The sequence below is a fragment of the Nematolebias whitei genome, chromosome 19 (assembly GCF_014905685.2).
Source record: "Nematolebias whitei isolate Nwh7 chromosome 19, NemWhi1, whole genome shotgun sequence".
Classification (NCBI taxonomy): Eukaryota; Metazoa; Chordata; class Actinopteri; order Cyprinodontiformes; family Rivulidae; genus Nematolebias; species Nematolebias whitei.
In genome coordinates this window covers 37,581,354-37,602,867 of record NC_056516.1, presented here as the reverse complement: position 1 = coordinate 37,602,867, position 21,514 = coordinate 37,581,354, and the positions used below count along the sequence as shown (strand labels likewise).

General features: G+C 43.0%; 1 protein-coding gene across 1 annotated transcript in view; it reads right to left on the bottom strand.

Annotated features, from left to right (window-relative positions):
• Positions 1–21,514, bottom strand: part of pvrl2l (PVR cell adhesion molecule related 2 like) — an 82,983-nt gene that overhangs the window by 14,551 nt on the left and 46,918 nt on the right. Inside the window, exons 4-5 of the mRNA XM_037693057.1 lie at positions 19,885–19,999; positions 17,750–17,898 (exon numbers count right to left, since the gene is read on the bottom strand). Coding sequence (XP_037548985.1) covers positions 17,750–17,898; positions 19,885–19,999 — 264 coding nt within the window. The remainder of the gene's footprint in view (positions 1–17,749; positions 17,899–19,884; positions 20,000–21,514) is intronic.

Genomic DNA, 21,514 nt, shown 5'->3' with positions numbered 1-21,514 from the left:
AAACAGCCAACACCCCCCCCCCCCCCACACACACACACACACATCTCTCCATCCCATTCCTTCTGCTCACACTCGATTCATCTCCATCTCAGCATTGCTCCCTCCCCCTTAAATGGGGCGATTTGTGGTAGGGTGACTCATTTCTGAGCAAATCTTGACCGCAGATGAGAGGGGAGTTAAAGACAAAGGGGGAGCGGGGGCTTAAAGGGGCCTCAGAAAGTAGGGGAGGAAAGAAAGAACAAATGTGTGCTTTCATGCTTCTGCTCATTTCAGATGGACCACTTTCAGTAAAAGTAAAGAAAAGAAGAAGAGAGGAGGGAGAAGAGGGAACTAGTGATGAAGGACATGGCAAAGCCCCATTTGGACGAGACTGGAACAGCTCTGCTCTTATTCCCGACTCCATCCACCCCCGTGTGGTCGGGGAATAATCAGTAAACAGCAGGACGACAGTAGTATTTGCTCATATAGAGATTTTTATATTTCCCAGCTGAACCCTCAGAACTAAATCCTGCAAATCCATCCATCTTCTTTGAACAACCGAGTTTGCTCACCTGGCTGCAGCACAGTCCAGGTGTTCGCAGTAAACAATAAATAAAATAAATAAATAAAGCAAAACAAGTTGCATTCAATCGCTGAGTTAACCTTACATGAGAATATGTACATCTGGAAAAATAATCCACAAGAGAAGGAAGACCATGAAACTCCACACAGAAAGAAGGACTCAAGAAGGTGCTACTTACTGACCCACTCTCCACCAAACATCCACAAGCCCCGCCCATAACAACACCTATACATGGACAACCTTTCCCCTGAAATCCCAGGTTCAAGCGTAATGCAAACTTAGATTTTTAAGTCTTAACATCACTTCAGGTATTTTTTTTTTACTTTGGTTCATATGTGGTTGACACATATTTCATTCTTGGTCCAGACAAGATCTGGTTCTGGTGGTCATTAGGTGGCAACAACATTAAAAATACTACCACATCAAAGTACAAAAACACCCCCGACAATTTCACAAAAGCAGTAGCAGCGTGGGTTTATTATTCTTTCTCAGTGCACGACCCAACACGTATTGTCAAAACAGTTAGGATAAAGTAAGCCAGTTGTAGAGCCCCAAAAAACTGCTCATTTAATTTAGTGAATACATGAAGCAACAAGCATGTGCTGCAAAGTTTTTATTAAAATATAAAAAATTAGTTAAAAAATCTTTATATTGGGAACAATTTGCTAAGTAAAAACAAAATATAATAAAACCTGATTTGTTAAATCACATTTATTTGATAGATTTCAGTTTGTAAATATAAACAATGAATCTTCTTCATATATCAAAGTTGCTCATGGAGTACCTCAGGGTTCAGTGCTTGGACCAATACCCTTTACCCAATATGTGCTTCCATTAGGTAAAGTTATTAAACGGCATGGGATAAATTTTCATTATTATGCAGATGATACTCAGTTATACATGTTCATGAAACCCAATGAATCCAGTTACTTAGATTACAATCATGCCTTAAAGACATAAAAACCTGGATGACTCTTAATTTTCTGCTTTTACACTCAGACAAGACACAGATTGTGGTTTTTGTACCTGAACATCACAGAGATTGTGGAAACAGGTGGTTGAGATGAGTTTCCTCTGCAGAGTAGCTGGACTTTCCCTTAGAGACAGGGTGAGAAGTACAGTTATCAGGAGAGACTCGGAGTAGAACCCCTGCCCCTCCACATCGAGAGGAGCCAGTTGAGGTGGTTCGAGCATGTCAAACTGGGAGGAGACCTCAGGGAAGACCCAGGACACACTGGAGAGACTATGTCTCTCTGTTGGTCTGGGAACACCTTGGAGTCCTCCCAGAAGAGACTGTGGAGAGAGATGTGTGGACCTCCCTGTTCAAGCTGTTGCCTCCAAGACCCGACTTTGGAACAAGCAGAAGATAATAGATGGATGGATGATTAAATCAGAGCGTACCTAATTAAGCTGTGAATGATGGGATACTAGTTGTTGACAAATTGTTAAAGCCAAGAAAATACACGGAGTTTCTAGTTATGTCTGACTGAACTCAGTGTTTGATTCAAGTGACGACCAAGCTGTGTTGCCATGTTTTGAGTGGCCAGTTTTCAAAAATCACAGTCCATTTTTGTGTGCACGACTTACAAAAATGGATTCTTGGCGGTCCACATTATTTTGTGCCCACCTCTCCACCCACCTGGGTTATTTTGTGCCCACCTCCGCAGGCATCCCACATTTATAGTTTACTCTGCTGGAGTTCACTTTAGAAATGAAGACAGGCAGATTCAGACTAGCTGTTTTCATCACTCACATGATTTGGACTCAAGGAGAACGTTCGAGCAGGTGTCCAAACACTGCTGTAGTGCTACAGAAAAGGGTTGGAGATGCTCACAATAACTGACGATTCGGAGAGAAAAGTTGTCGCGCAAACGTTGTGAATGTTTAAACTCGTAACGTGGAGAACCCCACAAAACTTCCAAGACCTTCGAGACATTCAGAAGACCCTCTCCTGAACACCTTTCAACAACTAGTTGCAGCCCTTTGAGAAACCATGTTTGTGTTTCCTAAGGTAAATTAGCTGGGGCAGCCATCTTGAATTGAGTTGATGCTAAAACTTAATCAGCTGCAGTTGTTCGTCTAATGATTACTTTGACATTTGTTTTCAAATACTTTGACTGGTTCACGAGATAAACCACCAAACCACCCAGACAGCTACAGGATCGTAGTTAGGTGTTCATGTTAGTTAAATCTTAATTTGATCGATCTAACTTTGCCTTTTCGCTGACTCTTATCTAAGAGTCGGAGTGTTAACCGTTCAAGCTGAAATCTCCAGACCTCTCCTCCCGGACCAGCAGTCAGAGATACGATCCCTTCAGAGTCTGGAGTGTGGTCCCAGGCCTTCAGTCAGTGTCAGGGACACCTCCCCTGGTGGACGTCTGAGAGCCATCGTAATCGACCCTTTAAAGTGCCTCTCCTCCACGAGCACCTCCCTGAAGACGATCCTGTCCCTCAGGCAGAGTCCAGACGTCCTTCAGAGCAGCTCACTTCTGGTCGTGTCCCTCTTCACAACAAAACAGCAAAGATGCTGCAGAACACTCATAAATCTTACTTGAAAAGACAAATGCATTAAAAAACAACTAATAAATTAAATTAAAAAAACTGTTGTACCAGGAACAAACTATTAGAGTCTACGAAGAGTCCTAACGTCGTCTGAGGCTGCTGTAGAGCCTTCACACTGTTTACGTGTGGATTTTTATGACGACACCTTGTTTACCGTGCTGCTGTGGCACTTACAGGTTTTCATTACGAGCACAGATGCTTAATGGGTGTTATTTCTGTCGAGCAACAATCTGCGCATCAATCACAAAAAATCTGTCTGCTGCTTTTATAACCGTGCGGGATGACGGATAATTAAATCCAAAACACTGTTGGTGAAACAACCCCCTGAAGTATCAGATCCTCCTGCCTTTAAGGGTCTTTCTGCATCCAACCTTTTCTCAGACACCCCTCCTCCTCTCCTCCCTCTTAACCTCCAACCCGCCCTCCGTCTCCTCGCATTGATCAGCTCGAAGTGGATTAGCTTGCAGATTGTGATAGCAGTCTGACCCTGAACATGGTGGCTAATTAAAAGACGGCATGCTGCTCTGCAGGATTACAGCCTGGACCACTCGTACACCCTAATAAACACTTAAAAACTCAACAGAAATGGATATTTTATGAGTATTTTTGTGTGCATGCACTGTTTGCATGTCCTTGCAGCATTTGCCGTTTTATTTGTGGCTATAAAGTGCAGGTATATAAGAGGAGTAGGAAAAGTAAGTTGAGTCTTGGCTCAGGGTCTTTAACATTGAAATGGAATGCTGCAGCAGAAGCACAGAGGTAATCATGAGCCGCTCCCTTGCCAAGCTTTAGCTACCTGTAACATCTGACCCTGCAATTTCAGTGAAGAATGAGCCCCCGCACGAGCCCAATGCCAAATGTTCCTACAACAGGAAAAAGATCCATGCAGGGGCAAACCCACAGCGTGTTTGTGCATGTAAATGGCAGCGCACAGCCATTTGTGCATCTGCACCTCATAATAAAGCTGGAGATGTATGAACGCGGGGACTGTATGGGATGTTTACAGTGTGCTGCATGCAATCCTTCTGCGGGATTGGAGGGAACTCCGACATGTAATTCTGCCTGAAACCAGCCGGCTGAGGAGGTCTGGATTTAGACTCAGAAATCCAGAGAACAGAAAAAGGAGAAGTGAAGAAATGGAAAGGATCCCGGGGGAAATGGGCAGAGTATCATGAGCGTGGGCTCATTTATGCATTTAAGAGTCACCCACATGCTGCCCGACCCTGATTGAAACCATCGGCGCTTCGAGCTCACACTTCTTTTACAAGTAAATGAGAAAGTTTCGGCTGTTTGGAGCGCACGGGCCCCAAATGTAAAATATTTAGAGACAGAGAGAAGAGAAACAGGTATCTGTCAAAAATTTATAACGTACAGCGCTCATTCAGCCCACTCCACCTCCAGGCTTCAAACTCAACCGACAGCTGGAGGATCAAATACAATAAAATACGTCTAACGAGTTTCACAAATGTGCAGAAATTTAGATGCAAGAACCCGTTAAGTCTGTCGTAATTGATTCAGGCACCCTTTCAACCCCAAAACAATATCCAAAAAAAGCTAAACAATAGATAAAAAGAGCTGAACTAAACTAAAAGCAAAATAAGCTAAAAGGAGCAAAACAAAGCTAAAAAGAGCTAAATAACAGCTAAAAAGAGCTAAACAATAGCTAAAGAGCTAAACAAAGCTAAAAGGAGCAAAACAATATCTAAAAGTAGCTAAACAACAGCTAAAAAGAGATAAACAAAGCTAAAAAGGAGCAAAAAAAATCTAAAAGGAACTAAACAATAGATTAAAAATAGCTAAAAAAACACTAAAAAGAGCTAAACAACAGCTAAAAAGAGCAAAACAAAACCAAATGGAGCACAATTAGCTTAGTTTTTCTCCTTTTAGCTTAAAGGAGCAAAGCAATAGCTAAAAAGAGCTAAAGCTAAAAGGAGCAAAACAAAGCTAAACGAAGCAAACAAACAAAGAGCAAAACAAAACCACAAGGAGCAAAATTAGCTTAGTTTTGCTCTTTTTAGCTTAAAGAAGCAAAACAATTGCTAAAAAGAGCTAAAGCTAAAAAGAGCAAAAGCTAAAAGGAGCAAAACAATAGCTTAAGAGTAAAACAAAGCTAAAAGTGGCTAAATAAGCTAAAAGGAGCTAAACAAAGCTAAAAGGAACAAAACAATGCTAAAAGGAGGAAAAAAAAGCTAAATGGAGCAAAACATTAGTTAAAAAGAGCAAAGCAATAGCTAAAAGGAGCAACAAGTTGGCTAAACGACTAACTAAAATATAAAAGCTTCAAAAGGCTAGATAAAACTACCAAAAAGCAAAAAAGTTGAAAAAATCTAGATAAAAGTAGTAGAGCAGTAAAATGACCAAAAGGCTAGCTACAAACTGAAAGTAGCATCAAAAGGCAAGAACACAGCCAGCAAACTGTAAAATAAAGTGTTTGGATGAACTGAAGGGATCCCACACTGCACGTTGTTTGGGGAAGTTATTTGTGAATAAAGTTAATTTTGAACAGTAAAACAGTTCCAGCAGCTGAAAGTCTCAGCTCCCATCCCGTTAACGAGCTGAAAGTTGTGATTAATGAACGACTAAAACAAACACAAAGTGCACAGAAGTTGCACTGCAAACAGTGCTGGACACATCGGGGTAATTCTGAGACAACGTCCTCACAAAATGGGAGGAAAAGACCTTAAACACCTCCGCCCACTCGTCCAGTGTCTTTAAAATAGTTTTCTCATTAAACAAAAAACACTTAAGTGAACTTTGCCCCGCAGAAAGAAGTTTACCACGATAAATGTTGGTTACTTCCCGTTATTCCTGCAGCGCTCGGTTGTTAACATCGGCATGAGTGAAAAGTTGAATTCAGGATCGATGAGACGGCAACAGTGGCAGAGGGAGTCCCTTAGACACGATGCGGGTCCTCACCCTGTGCATCCACAGGTTTCCATGGTAACACGAACACCACATGCATGGAGTTTTACTGCCAGCACAGCGAGCCTGGCCAGAAGACTCTGATTGTGGAGAGCTTTCATCACTCAGGTGGCTTACGCAACGCCACAAAGTTGATTTCCATCCAGAGTCGCATCAGAACGTTACACTGAAGCTGCAAACACCCTTCAAGGACAAGACTTTCCACAGGTTTACGGTCTGGACCTGGTCCGGCTGATCCACACGTGGAAATGATGCAACGTGCAGCAGACCTGTTGGAGTCTGGTCTTTGGAACGATGGAAGCCCCGAGCAGCACTTCCTGTTACGTTCCACGGCTCTCAAACAGGATCAGCTCGGACTCGCTACGAGCCAGAACCAGCTTCTGTCGACACAAAAGAAAACCTTTGTGTTTTTTTCCCAGTAAAGTTAATTTTCTGCAGCTAGCTTCACTGATGGGTGTTTTTCTAAGAGTTAATATTTTCACTCGTACATGAGGAACTTCTGCTGACATGTTTTTATTTGTCATTAGACTTCTTCCTCGTTTCCCTCCTGGCTTCAGTAACGTCTTTGTCAGTTTGTAATCCCTTTTTTTTTGTCTCCGTTCTCATAAAAGAATCGAACAAAGAGACTTTCTTTAAATAAAATAAGCCACAGTTATTTCTGTAAAGCCAGCGCTCCTCAGATTTTCTCCTTTTCACCTCCTCAACCTCATTTTTGTTCATTTCGGGTTAATGAAAAGTCTAATCCTCCGTTAATTCTGCTCGTTTGTTCCCGGACCACACGGACTCTTTTCTAACGTGCCACCATTATGCAGGAACTTTGCATTTAAAGGCAATTAAATGGCTAATCCTAATTAGACGTCGTTTGGTTGCGGCAACCACACAGAGCAAGGACGTTTTCTTCAAAACCTCTTTTAACTATTTTTGTAATTCACTAAATGATCGTTTAGTTTAAAAGTCGACGTTCTGTGCCGCAGAGGCCGACCTGTGACTTTCTCTACAAATCGGAGTTTATTTATCTGCAGTCATGACGCTTTGTATAAAATGGGTTCTGATTTATCAGTTTTTTTAGTAATTAGATGTTCTGAACTCAGTTTCCTGTAAAAAGCTCTTTATTGACATGTGTACAGATGATAAATAAATGTTTTGAAGGATCAGCGTCGGTGCACATTTTATCCCTGAGGTCAAATGTGCACGTTTGTTTCTGACGTTTTGATTTTATTACTTTTTATTCGAAGCTTTAACGACAGCCTCTGGGTTTGGTGTTAATTGGATTTTTAAACGACGACTTATTTCACAACCGTAAAGAGCAAAACTCTTATTTCTTAATTAGGAATGTTAACGTGTTTTTACATGTTTTTACTTTTCACATTTTTTTCTCATTCAGCACTGACAGGACTACAATATGAACCTGTAGTCAAAGGTTGTATTTATTTGGCTGCAGTTCGTTTTGTATAAAAGACGATTTGACGTTCATGAAATGAGCAGCAGACGACCTTGTGCTGCAGGTTGTGCAATATTTCAATATTGTTCCACACACTTTTTGCTTCTTGCTTCATATTTCTCCAGCAGAAGGATTAAAGGTTTCAAACATATCTGAGCTTCATGCTCCACAGACTGAGCTTCAATAAATTACAAATCTGCATCTTTGCAGATGAAAACTCCTCCCTCGTGTCCTTGAACGCCCCACACAGTGTGGAGGTGGCGATCTGTGAAACACCAGACGTTCCTGCACGTTGATGTTGGGACGAGATACAAACCTCTGCCACCTCGGACCCCCCCACCTGGACGACTCCACACCTCCCACCTGCGTGTATTTGTGCACTTGTTTATTCCCTTCATGTCTGAGGGTGCGATAAGTCGCAGCCTGGAGGCCTCAGCTGTTATCTCCCTGACAGACACACACACACACACACACACACACCCACACACACACACCCACACACACACACCCCGGCCACAGCTCAGAGATTCCTGCAAGTTTCCATCAGATTCCCCCCACTTTGTTTCTGATTGTCAAACAGAAATATGTTTCTAAACATAAACTTGGTCCGTTCTTGGTGTGCAGTGTGGAGAATTTGGAATCAATCAATCAATCAATCAATCAATCAATCAATCATTCAATTGTATATCACTAACATTAGAAACATCTGATCTAAAAATGACGCAGAAAAACTGGTCCATGCATTTGTCACGTCTAGACTGGACTATTGCAATGGTTTATTATCTGGGTGTCCAAATACTTCTTTAAAACGTCTTCAGCTGATCCAACATGCTGCTGCCAGAGTCTTAACTGGAGTTACTGGGAGAGATCATCTCTCTCCAGTTTTATCTTCTCTCCACTGGCTCCCTGTCAAATCCAGAATAGAATTCAAAATCTTACTTCTAACCTACAAAGCCCTCAACAACCTAGCTCCATCTTATATTGCAGATCTTATAGTTCCATATTTTCCTAACAGAGCACTTCACTCTCAGACTGCAGGTTTACTTGTGGTTCCTAGAGTTTCCAAAAGCAGAACGGAAGAAGATCTTCCAGTTCTCAGGCTCCTCTCTTGTGGAACCAACTTCCAGTTTCTGTCCATGAGGCTGACACATTGTCCAGTTTTAAGACTAGGATTAAGATTTTCCTTTTTGATAAATCCTATAGTTAGGGTTGGCTTGGGATTCCTGAGCTGTCCCTTATGCTGCTATAGACGTAGACTACTGGAGGACAAACTGACCACATTTCTTCAAATGAATAATTTGTATCGTTTCTTCCTTAACGTGTTTATTTTTATCTTTCCTCCTGTCCTCTCAACCAGCCGGTAGAAGCAGATGGACGCTCGTCCTGAGCCTGGTTCTGTTGGAGGTTTCTTCCTGTTAAAGCAGTTTTTCCTTTCCACCGTCTCCTTTGTGCTTGCTGAGGATGGGAGACAGATGAAATGAAGACGACGAACTCTGCTGGATCCCTTCCTTAAATAGAGAACTTTTACCAATCGTCATTTATAATGTCTGCGGATGTTTCTGTTCGGTGTCCTGAGAAGACTTCTGTTGTGACTTGGTGCTATAGAAATAAACTGAAATGAATTGGGGGGGGGGGGGTCCAGTGCGCAAGTCACCTGCACCTTGTTTGGATTCAAAATTAAACAAAAACTTTTAAAAAGTACCATTAAACTACTTCTTTTTCTTCAAGTATTAATTAGAAATAAACACATTTTATTTAAATTAGGCTAAGATTTCTAATATTTGATTAATAATACATTACTTTGTCTAAAAGCGTTACCTTCCAAAGTTCACAATCAGAGTAAAACTCACAAATCTTACCAAACAATCCATCTTTTATGCGAATGTGTCTTTAATATTTGAAACATTTGTGCAACTATGGAATTGGGATGACTGGGTTTGAAGACCAAACTGAGCGGCTGCTTCATTGTGAGAACCAGTCATGAAAAAGTTGAATTTATTTTTAATGAAACAAACGAGGTGCCGTTTTTATTCTCCGTTATGTTCTGACCCTTCAGCAGAGAACTGGACCTTAAATGAGGTTGTGCACCTTTAAAAAAGCCACTTCTCATCGATTCAATCACGTTTTCTTTCTGTGAACGAAGCCATCGTGCTTTTAAATACAGTTGTAAATCATCTTTAATGAATTTATCACTTCGTTTAGCTAAATAAATTAAATACAGCAGCTGTGTGTGAGACACAAATGGCAGCTAAACGTCTTAATTTAACCAGAACTCGTGCAGGACTTTAAAAAACACCGACTGGAAACACGTTCTCGTGCGTCTGGTTGGTTAATAATCACAAACGCTCATCAAGCTGAGCTGCAGGAGTGTTCAAACAACACCATTTGTTTTAGCAGTTCTGACAGAATCAGCCTAATAAAAAGCCAACGGCTCTGATTTATCACAGACAGTGATAATAATATGTTGCAACAAAGAAACAGCACGCCTCCTTCGATCTTATTAGTCTCTGAATAAACAAAAAAACATCACATCTTTAATCGAGCCGATGGGGCTACCTGCTGCGAACTAGAAATTTAGACAAACAAAGCTTTGTTTATAGCAGCTTTCTTATTCCTGCCACACGTACAGAATAAATAATCCAAATCATAAAATTTAAATCCACTTCCTGTTCACACCTGCAGCAGGAGTTCGGTTTTTAAACCAGATGCTGTCGTTAAACGGTGACCCGATCGTCCGAGAGGATACTGAATCAGCTCAATCACGACACCGAGATCAGGTCAGACGTCTAAACGGGCCGTTTTACTTCCTGTTACCGTGGCAACGGGGATACAGGAAGCCACAGAGAGCAGCAAAGACGTGATAATTAGGTGCGGTGTCTGTCTCAGCGCTGCATGTTTGTGTGCAGGAATTCAGTTGTGATGAATGTCAGGAGGAAGAAGCTGCAGGTGGAGCTCCATCCATCCAGAGCTGTTTCTCTGAGGCCAGCTCACGGAGGCTGCAGCTCCTCCAGGGAGGTCCTCAGGCTTTCTCAGGGATTTATTATCCTCTCACTGGAGTTCTAGCTCTTCAAGTAGGACGTGCCCAAAAACAACAACCGGGAGGCGGCCAGGCGGTCCTGATGCTCAGAAAGGTTGAAGGTTGGACCGTAGACCCCGACCAACTGGGACAGCACCTTCATCACTGCAGGTTATGTGTGGTGATCCTGCCTCCTGTCAACATCTGGGATGCTGATGTTGAACATGCAGCTGACGGGTTTTTAAAGAGCAACGATCCAGTTTGGTTTCAAACTTAAAACTGATTCAAGTTTAAATTGAGTTTAGTGAGAAATGAGTCGCGTTAAGGAGCAGAAACTTTTCAGCTTTTACTCTCAACTGAAAGTTTACAGAAAAGACATTTGTAGATTTCACCTTGGACTTTTTCTCACCACTGTATGCATGTGCATGTGCATGTGTGTGTTCAATCCCGTGCAGAGGTTAGCTGTGGTTTTATGTCAGGGAGAGTCGGAGCCAGAATTTTCCCCCCCATGGCTACATCTGATTATTTTATGCTCAGTGCTGCGTGTTTCAGTTTGTTTGTGTGTGTGTGCATGTGTGAAACATGGTGTGTGTGTGCATGTGTGAAACATGGTGTGTGTGTGCATGTGTGAAACATGGTGTGTGTGTTTGTCTTCAAAGTGAGTGTGTCTCCAGTGGACAGCCATCTCACTTGCTGCAGGCCATCCAGGAAATGCGTTTCCACTCGCCCATCTAGATGTGGCTGCGTGTTCATGTGCATGTGAGGGTGTGAGGAAGTGCATGTGTGTGTGTGAGAGGAAGTGCATGTGTGTGTGTGTGTGTGAGAGGAAGTGCATGTGTGTGTGTGAGGAAGTGCATGTGTGTGGCAGCAAAGCTCCCGGCTGAGCGCCAGCTGGCCTCCCCCAGAAAAGGACTCTTCCTGTGCAGGATGGAGAGGTGGGGGTGTGTGCTGGTCAGAGAGGTGGAGGACAGAGGGGGTCACTGGACCAGAAGTCCTCATCCTGCTGCTGCCTGAACCTCTCCATCACCCCCTCCCTCACCTAAACATACACCTTTATCTCACTCTTCAGCCCCTCAGCAATCTGTCTGTACTCCGCTGCCTGCCCCCACCTCAGAAGCCCCCGATCGCTTCTTTCCTGCCAACATCCACTTCCACTCTCCGTGCACGCTGCCCCGGGCAGATCCAGCTGGCGCCGTGGAAACCCAGCAAGCCGTGCACGGCTGGCATCGTGTGCACGCTGACTGATGGCGTTCAGGACGGGGATGTCTGTGGGATCGTTTCACACTCGTCAGCAAAAAAATAAATAAATAAATAAAACATTGTTGCGTTTTAGAAACATTTCCTCCTGAGAGCTCAGGAGCGAAACGGTGTGTGTGTGTGTGTGTGTGTGTGTGTGTGTGTGCGCGTGTGTGTGCGTGTGCGTGCAGGTGAGCGAGCAGCATTTTGTTGCTCCTCTTGAAATGCCTCCCGGTGCCATCAAAGCTCCTCCTGCAGCCTCTCTGCTCCTCTACTTCTTCCATGCCTCATCCACAACAGCCTCTTCTTCCTCTCATCCCGAGTCCTTTTCTGAGGGTGGAGGGAGGGGGGCGGAGGGGGGCCGTGACTTGTGACGGCTCCTTGAAGGCGGCAGAAACGGCAGGACGGACCGGGGCTTTCATCCGCGGCGCAACAGAACCGACAGGAGCCACTGCTGGATGTCAGCAGGGGAACTATCACGGTGTGTTGGTGCTGAGGTTTTAAATGTTGTTCGAGTCCTCGCTGCCTGCATGTGCAGCCGTCATGCTGAGACGAGTTGCATGAACTAAGACGTGCTCATAGTCAACTCAAAGCTGCAGGCTAAAAAAAAGATACAAACCCTTCAAAGACACAGTGAGGCAGAGCAACATAAAACTTACAGCCAACCTAAATCCAGTATAAATACCTCAGATTCTGACCCGCTCAGCTGCAAGACGGCGCTGAATCTCGATTCGACTCGTTTCCAGCCTCCGAGCAGCAGATAACCACGGCGACCTTTGCAAAGCAGCCAACTTTGTTTGTACGAGGGTCAATCGTAATGATTTGCTTCCTCATCCAAAGCCGTGTCTTCTAGTGGACGTAATTGGCTCGATACGTGCACGGTGCCGCACGTCAGAGCGAGCGCGCTTCTGAAATATTTGTGCGCCTCAGTCCTCGGAGCGCTGGACCACAATCACAGGATGTATGTTATTTAATCTGGAAACTTTTTACTTCACTCTGTCCTCTACACCAACTTAACGTTCAAATATTATATATAGATTTATAAATAATTTACACGGGTGATTTGTTAGCATTTGTCATGATTTTTAGATATTTACACCTAAAGTCCCCACATTTCTCGTCTAAAAACTTCTACTAACAAGAACTTGTTCAGCTCGGCTGCTGCCGACTCTCCAATATAAACAACCAACGCCGGAACGAGACGGCTGCAACGTTTAAACACTGATTTAGACACAAACAGAATTAAACAAGAGATCTGCTGCAACAACGCAAAGTAGTTCAATACTGTACCTCTCTGACAGTGAGATAATTCCCCTCACCATCATCAGATATGCTCCAGTGACTCCAGTATCTTTGTTATGAGTTGTGGTAAACATTTGGCATGATTTATTTATTTATTTCAGCTGCTCCTTTCCTCAGGGGTCGCCACATCGAACTAACTCGCACGAAGACTCGACGGTGGAGCAGAGAGCTGCCATCTAAGGTGCCCGGGGGAGCAGAGGGTGGGGGTTAAGAGCCTTGCTCAAGGGCACAGAGTGGGGCAAATGAAGGTGGAGGCAGGTATGGGTGCTTCACCTTTTCCACCCACATTTTGACGTCGGTCCGGGGATTTGAACCGGCGTTGCTAATAACATATTTTCTCTAAACATCATCATTTATCGTCACCTCTGATGACCTCTGACCTCTAGCCCCGGGCTCGTTGGAGCAGGTGTGCAAAGTCTCCACAGCTCATGGGTTGTTTAACACCTTGCAAATATAAAAGCGTGGAAAACACCACCTGCATGTGACGAGGGACCGATTATGATCTGGCTCGAGCACACGGCCCATGTAGGGCTATTCAAGTGGTGGCCCGGGGGCCAAATCAGGCCCACAGGTGAGCTCAGTTCGGCCCACCAGTGGGTTCATTTTTAAATAAAACTAGATTTTAAACCATAAAACAAACTTAATGAGAATAACTGCTGGATGTCCGGCCCCGGAGCTCTTGGCTTTCAGTCACTGTGACTCCCTGAGCAGTTTAGTTGAGCAGCTCTGATTCTGAACACTGCTGTTGAACCTCGACAAGAATAAAAACACTTCAGTGTTTCGTTTGTTCGTTGTGTTAAATAATGACACACGTGACGGTGAATGAGTCGGTCAGCCTTATGCTGCCGTAACGTTCCAAAGGTGAAACAAACGAGTCCTGCTTGTTGTGGTTCGTGCCGGTGGCAGCCCGGCCATCTGCTGCGTTGGCTTCCTTCACAAACAGGCCTCAGCAGAAAAACTGAACCGCCATTTAACTCTGAGTCTTACTGCTGCCCGGGGTGACTGAGATCGAGCTGCAATTTATGGTGATTAATACTACCACAGCGTGTAATTATATACATGTCCTTGTTTCTTGACAGATTAGGAACAAGCAGATCTTAATCCATCCGTCTCTGTTTGAGGGTTTTAAATAATTAATATGGATTTAAGCAGCCATAAACTAACTCCATTCTTTTGTTTGGAACCATCTAAAACTATAATGTAGCAAAAGCTCACACGAGCTAGATGTAATATAAATATAGATATAAATATATATATTTACACACAAGTGAGCTCAAGCTGATTTTAACATCTGGTCTAATTCATTACTTCATCTCGTTACTTGCCATGATCCACTATTGAACAGCAGCATGAGAGAGTGACACAGAAAGTGGAAGTGTAATAATTAGACAGCCACAGCTACTACTGTGGACTTGGTGTAGAGTCTTGCAGAAACCTTCCCGCTGTCAAAAGACTGTCAGAAAAGTTTAAAGCATCGGTTCCCAAACCTTTCAAAGAACTTGAGAAATTACTGTTAAATATTAACCATGACAGCAGATATTAAACTTCTGCTAAATAAACGTGACTTTTAGAATCTTCTGGGCTGAACAAAGAAAGATCTTGACTGACCGGCCCGTGTCTAAAGACTCATTTATGCTAAGCGTTAAATACGCTAACGTCTATGGACGGAGCTTTATTTTGAGCATATCGTTGACACGTGCACCCACATGCAGCAAACGGAGCAGTCCCACTAAGAATCGGCGGTGGTGTTGATGAGTGTAGCTAAAGGAAACATAAAACAACCAGAATAGAGGATTCATCCTGTTAGGACTCCGGTGCTGCACAAGTCACCAAAGAGTTCCTGAGATCTTCACAGCTGCAGTTTATTTCAGAGTAGCTTCCATTTGCTCGTCTCTAGTTATTAGCTTTACATCACAGTTTAGCTCATGATGGTTGCACAGAATAATTAAACCATCAGGTGCAATAACTGGCTCACTCCCTCTCATGCATCTACAGCCGCTCAGTGAGCCTGATCCTCGAGGACCCCTCACATCCACTACACAACTGCTTCCATCAAACAGGCGTTGCTGAGTCCCACTGACCAGGAAGAATATTTATAAGAAATCACGTGTACCATCTGCAGTAATGTTCTTAAAGCTAAATACTCATCTTAACGGTGGTAACTAATGGTGATAACGTGGATTTTGTTGTTGGTTCTTGATGAATGTTGAGCGTGTTGAAGGAGAATTTCTGCTACAGTTGTGGAAGACAATAAAGTTTTATCTTATCTTATGTGCTTGTTTTTTTACCTTGTAAAAGACAAAGTTTCTTCTGAGCACCACTGGACTGATCCTGAGTAGGGCTGAACGATTTTGGAAAATATTCTATTTGTGATCTTTTACATCAATATTGAGATTTAATATGCTATTATTTTTCAACGTCTTCTCACGTATTTTCAACAAACACAAACAATAAATCTGTTTCAGTTGTTTTCAGCTCCGCTGCATCTTTGGTCTGTATTGTTTGTGTAGCTCCTGGATAGTAACTTGGTTAAAATGTGTGCACGAGGGCGTTCTGTACCGTTTATCCTTTGTGTTCACCAAACAAGTAAACCCAGGCTTGGTCAATATATGAATGTGCATCATGTCTTTCGCTATGAACTCCGTTACTGCTCGAGTTATGTCCTCGTGCCGTTTTAAATTATGATCCCTGTCGGTTGAGACTTTGCCAACTTTTAGTTGAAGCGCTGGTCGTTGGCACTCTGTCCATGCAACTATTGTAAATGTGGTGTTATTTTAAGTGTTGATAAAGATTTGTGGCGTTACCTCGAGAGGTAGCAACAGCAGCAACGCAGGTTCTGCACAACATGTCGTCGTGCTGCGTCTTCTGGTTTACAGCCAAAATAATTCCGAACAACGGACGTGCTGCGCCTCTTTGGGACCAAACTTTCAGATGCGTCATCTTCTGTTGAGCCTGACGTCATTGTGCAACCGGTTAAAGCGCAGCGTTGACTTCTCTCGCTCCCTGCTCTGCTCACTCACAAATCACATAACCAGATCATGTGACCAGTCAAACTGCAGCCTTTGTGATTAGAAACTCTAATTTTATCATATTGCAATATTATTGCAAATGTAATTAATTGTTCAGCCCTAATCCTGAGTACCACGAGCTTGAAAACCACGAGTTTAGGGAACAAGCTACAGAAATCAGCATCTATCAGATGGCATCAAAGGATTCTGAAGTATTACTATATCTTTATCCTTTGTCATTCTGCAAGAAGTTGAGACGCCAAAGCTTCCCTCACATCCAGCACCGCGTTGGGTCTGCTCACAGCGCCACACTCACCTGCTTTAACGTTACATCATCAAGTTGCTGCACGGCTGCAGAACACAAGCGAGCAACGAAACGCCGAGGACATGCACGGCGCAGGTGACTCATGAAGCCCGGCCTTCATCTCGGCTACTGTATCTGAGTTCTCAAAGTGTTCAAAGTGCCGAGTGCGTGGAGCTTTTTCATGCGTCTGAAAGAGATTTCTGTGAGTTAAGTGTGTGTGTGTGCACTAGAAGTAGAAAGCAGCCCTTCCTTGGTACTTTGAGTCAGTCACAATGCTACGCTTGCAGCAAGAACAGCAGCAGCTTAGCCACTTCAGAACCTCCCACACTCGCAGCATACAGCCCGGCTAGAAAGGATCTTTGTTTTCAGGAGAGACAATTCAAATCCGCAGCTCAGATTTCCCACGGATGTTCTAAATGTGGCTTTCTCACTGTTAAATCGTGTTTTCTTGTAAAGCTCAACGTAGCGGTTATTCCAACTAATTCCTCAAAAATACAAAAGCAGCAATAAGGAGGACAGAATTTTCACGAATGAAGTGCTGAAACACTGAAGACGATCCGTTTGTTGACATACACCGTGCGTGCGTGTGTGCGTGTGGGGGGGTCACAATAAGCAGATCTATTTGTAAAAGTGTCACAGGAAAGAGGGGAAATTACCAAACTGTCAAAACCCAAAAGAAGAACCCACTCTGATTTAGACACAATCATGTGACAGGAAACAGGAAATCAGAGGTAAAAGATGGAAGAAAACAGAGGAAACCAGGAAGTGTTAGTAAAAAATACTTGTTTTCCAGAAGAAAAGACGAAAAGGGGCAATAAAGCAAGAAGCAAACCGCTGCAAACTGGCTCACACCAACTTTAGAGGAATTTAAAAACCTCGAAACGACACCAGAGTGTCCACGGCAGAGTCAAATTACTCCAATAAGGGCCCCCTCTTCACCTCAATCCTAATCGAGTTCACCTCCAGTGGGGACGCAGTGTCCTGGCTGGACGGCAGTAGAACTGGAATACAAGTTACTGTAATAGAAATAGTAATAAATGTTTGCCCTTACTGTGTAATTTGGCCCTGCGGTGGGGGAGGGGCCAATCAAAAACCAACAAAAAGTGGACGCACAGACTGAGAACCCTGATCCCAGCGTGTGTCACAAACAAGAGATAAGTCTTTGTGCATGCACGTGGGCAATCGTGGACTGTACGTGCATGCAAACATGTTTTAATATCCGTGTGTGCACGTGTGTCAGGGTATGATAAACTGAGGCATGTTGTGCAGGAAGTGTGTCAGGAGTGAAAATACATATTTACAGGTTCAGCTGCACATGAACAGCTCCTCTGTGTTCATCGGCGCACGCTCACGTGCACGGTGCGAAGTATCAGTGCGGTGCACGTTTTAGACTCACCGATGACGAACGTGGTGAGCTGGTGTCTGCTGGCGCCGTGCTTGTTCCTGACCTCACAGATGAAGGTGGTGTTGACGGCGTAGTCCACCTTCCTCACCGTCAGCCGGTTGTCGTCAACCTCCACCGTGTCTGGCAACCGGCCAGAAGTCCTGGAGAGGAAGGAGGGAACACAAAGATCAGAAGGGAAGAGAACAAGAAAAATATTTATACGCAGTTCTTGCCTCTCACGCCAGACATGTAGACACTGTCTGATGAGAAATAATGCTGCATGTTGAAAAGAAACATTTTGTTCCCTCCATGTTTATTGAGATATTTCTTGCATCATGTGTTAAGTGACTCTCAGCTACTACCACCCCAGGTTTTAGCTCAATATCTGTAAAACTGGCTGAGTCTGAGCCAATTGTGTGTTTTCTACAGTCAGCTGGTCGTGGCAGCCATTTTTAATTGGGTTGAGTCCAAAGGTTGAACCTTTGTAGAGGTACATCCTTTTAATACGTTTATGTTTGCCAACATTGCTCTGCTGTGGCAGCCATCTTGAACAGGTCTGACTCCGAAAGTTAACCAGACAAATAACATTTCCTGTGAAAATGCAGTGTCAATGCTTATTGCTGAAGAACTTGCTGAAAAACAGCTGAAATTAGTTAAACACAAGCTGAAATGTAAGAACAATCCTAACTTACCAGAAGAAAGCGGAAAGAACACATTTTTGCTGAATTAGGTTTAAATGGAAAAAATAGCACAAAAACAGTAAATTAGCTAAAAAAAAAAGAAAAAAAAAGCTTAAATTAACTGAAAAGTAGCTAAAAAGTCAGAAAGATTAAACTAGAAGAAATTGGAAGGAGCCAAAAAGATCTTCAAAAAGGTGGAATTAGCTGAAAAAGCTAAATATATCATAAAAACAGCTAAATAGTAGCTGAAAAAACGAAACTAGCAGAAATACACTGAAAGGAGCACAAGAAACTGAAATGAGCAGAATTAAGTTAATTAGGCTGAAAGTAGCAGAGATTACCAAGAAAAACTTGAATTTATCTGAAAACAGCTGAAATTAGCTAAAAAAATGCTAACAAGGTAGCTGAAAAGGTAGAACAAGTTAGCAGAAGAAAGCAGAAAGAACGTTTGTCCAATTAAGCTGAAAGAAGCAGAAATGAGCACAGAAGTGGAAAATATTTGAAAAAAATCTGAAATTAGCAAATATTGCTGAAAAGCTGTTAAAAAGACAGAAAGAAGCCTAAAATACAAGAAGGACATGGAGAGAGCATAGTTTTGCTGAATTAGGCTGAAAAAACAGGTGCAAACATGTGGAAATAGCTGAAAAAGCTAAAATAAGCATAAAACAGCTAAATAGTAGTTGAAATAGCAGAAAAAGCTTAAACTAGCACAATAAGCTGAAAGCAACATAAGCTGAAATTAGCAGAAATAAGTTAAGAAGCATAAAAATGTAGCTAGCAGAAAGAACCTGAGAGGATAAAAAAAACAGCTGAAAAAAACAGTTAGCTTTGCAGAAGGAAGCTGAAAGAAGCTGAAGCAGAACAAAACGTGAAAGGGGCTGTAAAAGGTTGTAAACAGATCTAAAGATGTGAAGGATGTAAAATGAGCTCAGTTCATTTTCTGAGGAAAAAAATGGAAGAAAAACCTAAACATTTCAAAAAGCTAAAGTTGCTCCAATACCAAAAGTCATAGCAGGATTGTCCTGAAAGAGCCGAACTTTTGATATGACTTGTTGAAAACAGCACAAAAATTGTGGAACGAGAAAGACGCCGAAAAACGTATGGAAGAAAACTGGATCACAGTAGAGTGAATGCTTCCTGAACGTTCAGACAGTAAGACGTGCTCCAACCGATGACGTTCTGAGAGTCTCAAACCAAAGAGGTTGAACAAACTGGTGACGAACAACATCAACGTAGTGAGTAAAAAGAATGAGCATCGTGTAGCTCTGAGAGTCAGCATTAATACGAGTAAATGCACAGACGTGAACGTCTTCCTGCTCAGTACTCATCAAGGACCCCCCCAACACCGAAAGCCATCTGTTCATCACCTACAAACCACGTCCTTAGAAACGATCCATCCTTAAGAAAAGCTAACTGTCCGTGTGACTTCATTGTAAAGAAAAGGTGGCAGGAGTGTGTTTCTCTTACGAGGTCCAGGTGACGTTGGGTGCAGGGTTGGCGTTGGCCAGGCAGAGCAGCACGGCGTCGGAGCGGCCGACGTACCAGTTGTTGTCGTAGCCGTCTATGGACACGGTTGGGGGGTCTGAAAGAGAGAATAATCATCAGTAAAACGAAATCCACATTGCTTATTAAAAGCCTTTTTGTTTCCAGCTGCATTCAGCTCAGCGTCTTATTGTGAAGGCGCACTTCCTGTCTGCCTGGGATCGTTGGAGCCATTTGTCATTGTGCCTGTGCATTGAAAGGAGCAGAGCTGTGGGCACGGTCAGAGTGGCTCCTGGACATGTTTCTATAAACGTCTTCAAGTCCAGTTGGAAGAAGGCCCCATGGTGGATCCCAAATGGCCTGGAAGAACATATCTCCTATAGCCTGGAGGAACTGGAAGGACTCCTGGGGAGGAGGACACTTAAAACCTGCCCGGTCTCTCTGCTCTAACTTGACTTCAGTTACATGAAGGAGAGGACGGTAGAACCAAACTGATCGCTTCACTGTTGAACAGACGCAGCTCACTGTCCTCGTTAAAGTGTTTTCTCCAGAGCCAGTTTCAATGTTAAAAATATTTCCCTTCAACATTTGAACACCAAACCCACATCATAGCTTTTAGGCAACATTTCAGCAATTACTGCCCGTACAACCAACTATAGTGAAGAACACGGAGGGGGTCATTAGAGGCAACCAAAGATGAGGGGAATTCAAACTGTCTCAGAGTATAAAACCTCTTAAAGGTACAAAAGAAAGAAAATAAACCCCGGCCTAGTTACAATGTACATCTTAAATACAAATCTTGAACTGACTGGAATTTAGTTTTAATATTTTATGTTGTATTATGCGAGGCAAATGGTGGTCACACCACATACTGACTGGTTTTCTGGACCCCCAGTACATTAAAACTGCACGTTTTAGCGTAGCCTTTTATTGTGGTCAGCCTAAGGCACACCTGTGCAACAATCATGCATCTGATCAGCATCTGGATCTGCCACACCTGTGAGGTGGATGGATCAGCTCGACAAAGGACAAGTGCTCACTAACAGTTACACAAATCTGTGAACAATATTTTGGAGCAAAAGTCCTTTTATGTTCATAAAACAGTTTAAAGATCTGAGTTCACCTCATGAGAAATGGGAACAAAAACTATAAAGTGTTGTTTATATTTTCGTAGTTTTTTTTACATTTTAAATGTCAGTAGATGATCAGTTGACTGAAGTGTTAAAAAGAAAACTGCATACGACCGTTACATGTCCACAGGTTGCATCAGAAAAATAAAAACAAACCACAGCTGTGTGTGACAGCTCACGTGCACCGTGCTGTGTCTGATTAAAACCTGAACAGCTCAATAAAAACATTTACCATCTTAGGAGAGATTTCACGTAAAAATCAAAGTCTTCCAGTCCTCCCAGAGGAAGAGAAAACCAGTTAACGCCTCTGATCAACTCCAACGTGACGACGTGTAGGAGGGTGAACGAAGCAGGAAGGATTAGGATTATTGTTTATATTTCCCCAAAAACATCTAAAAACAGACAGATACTAAAAAAGAGGTGAGGAGACAGAAGAGTGAGAGAATAGTGAGAGAAGTGTGAGAGAGAAGAGTGAAATAAGAGTG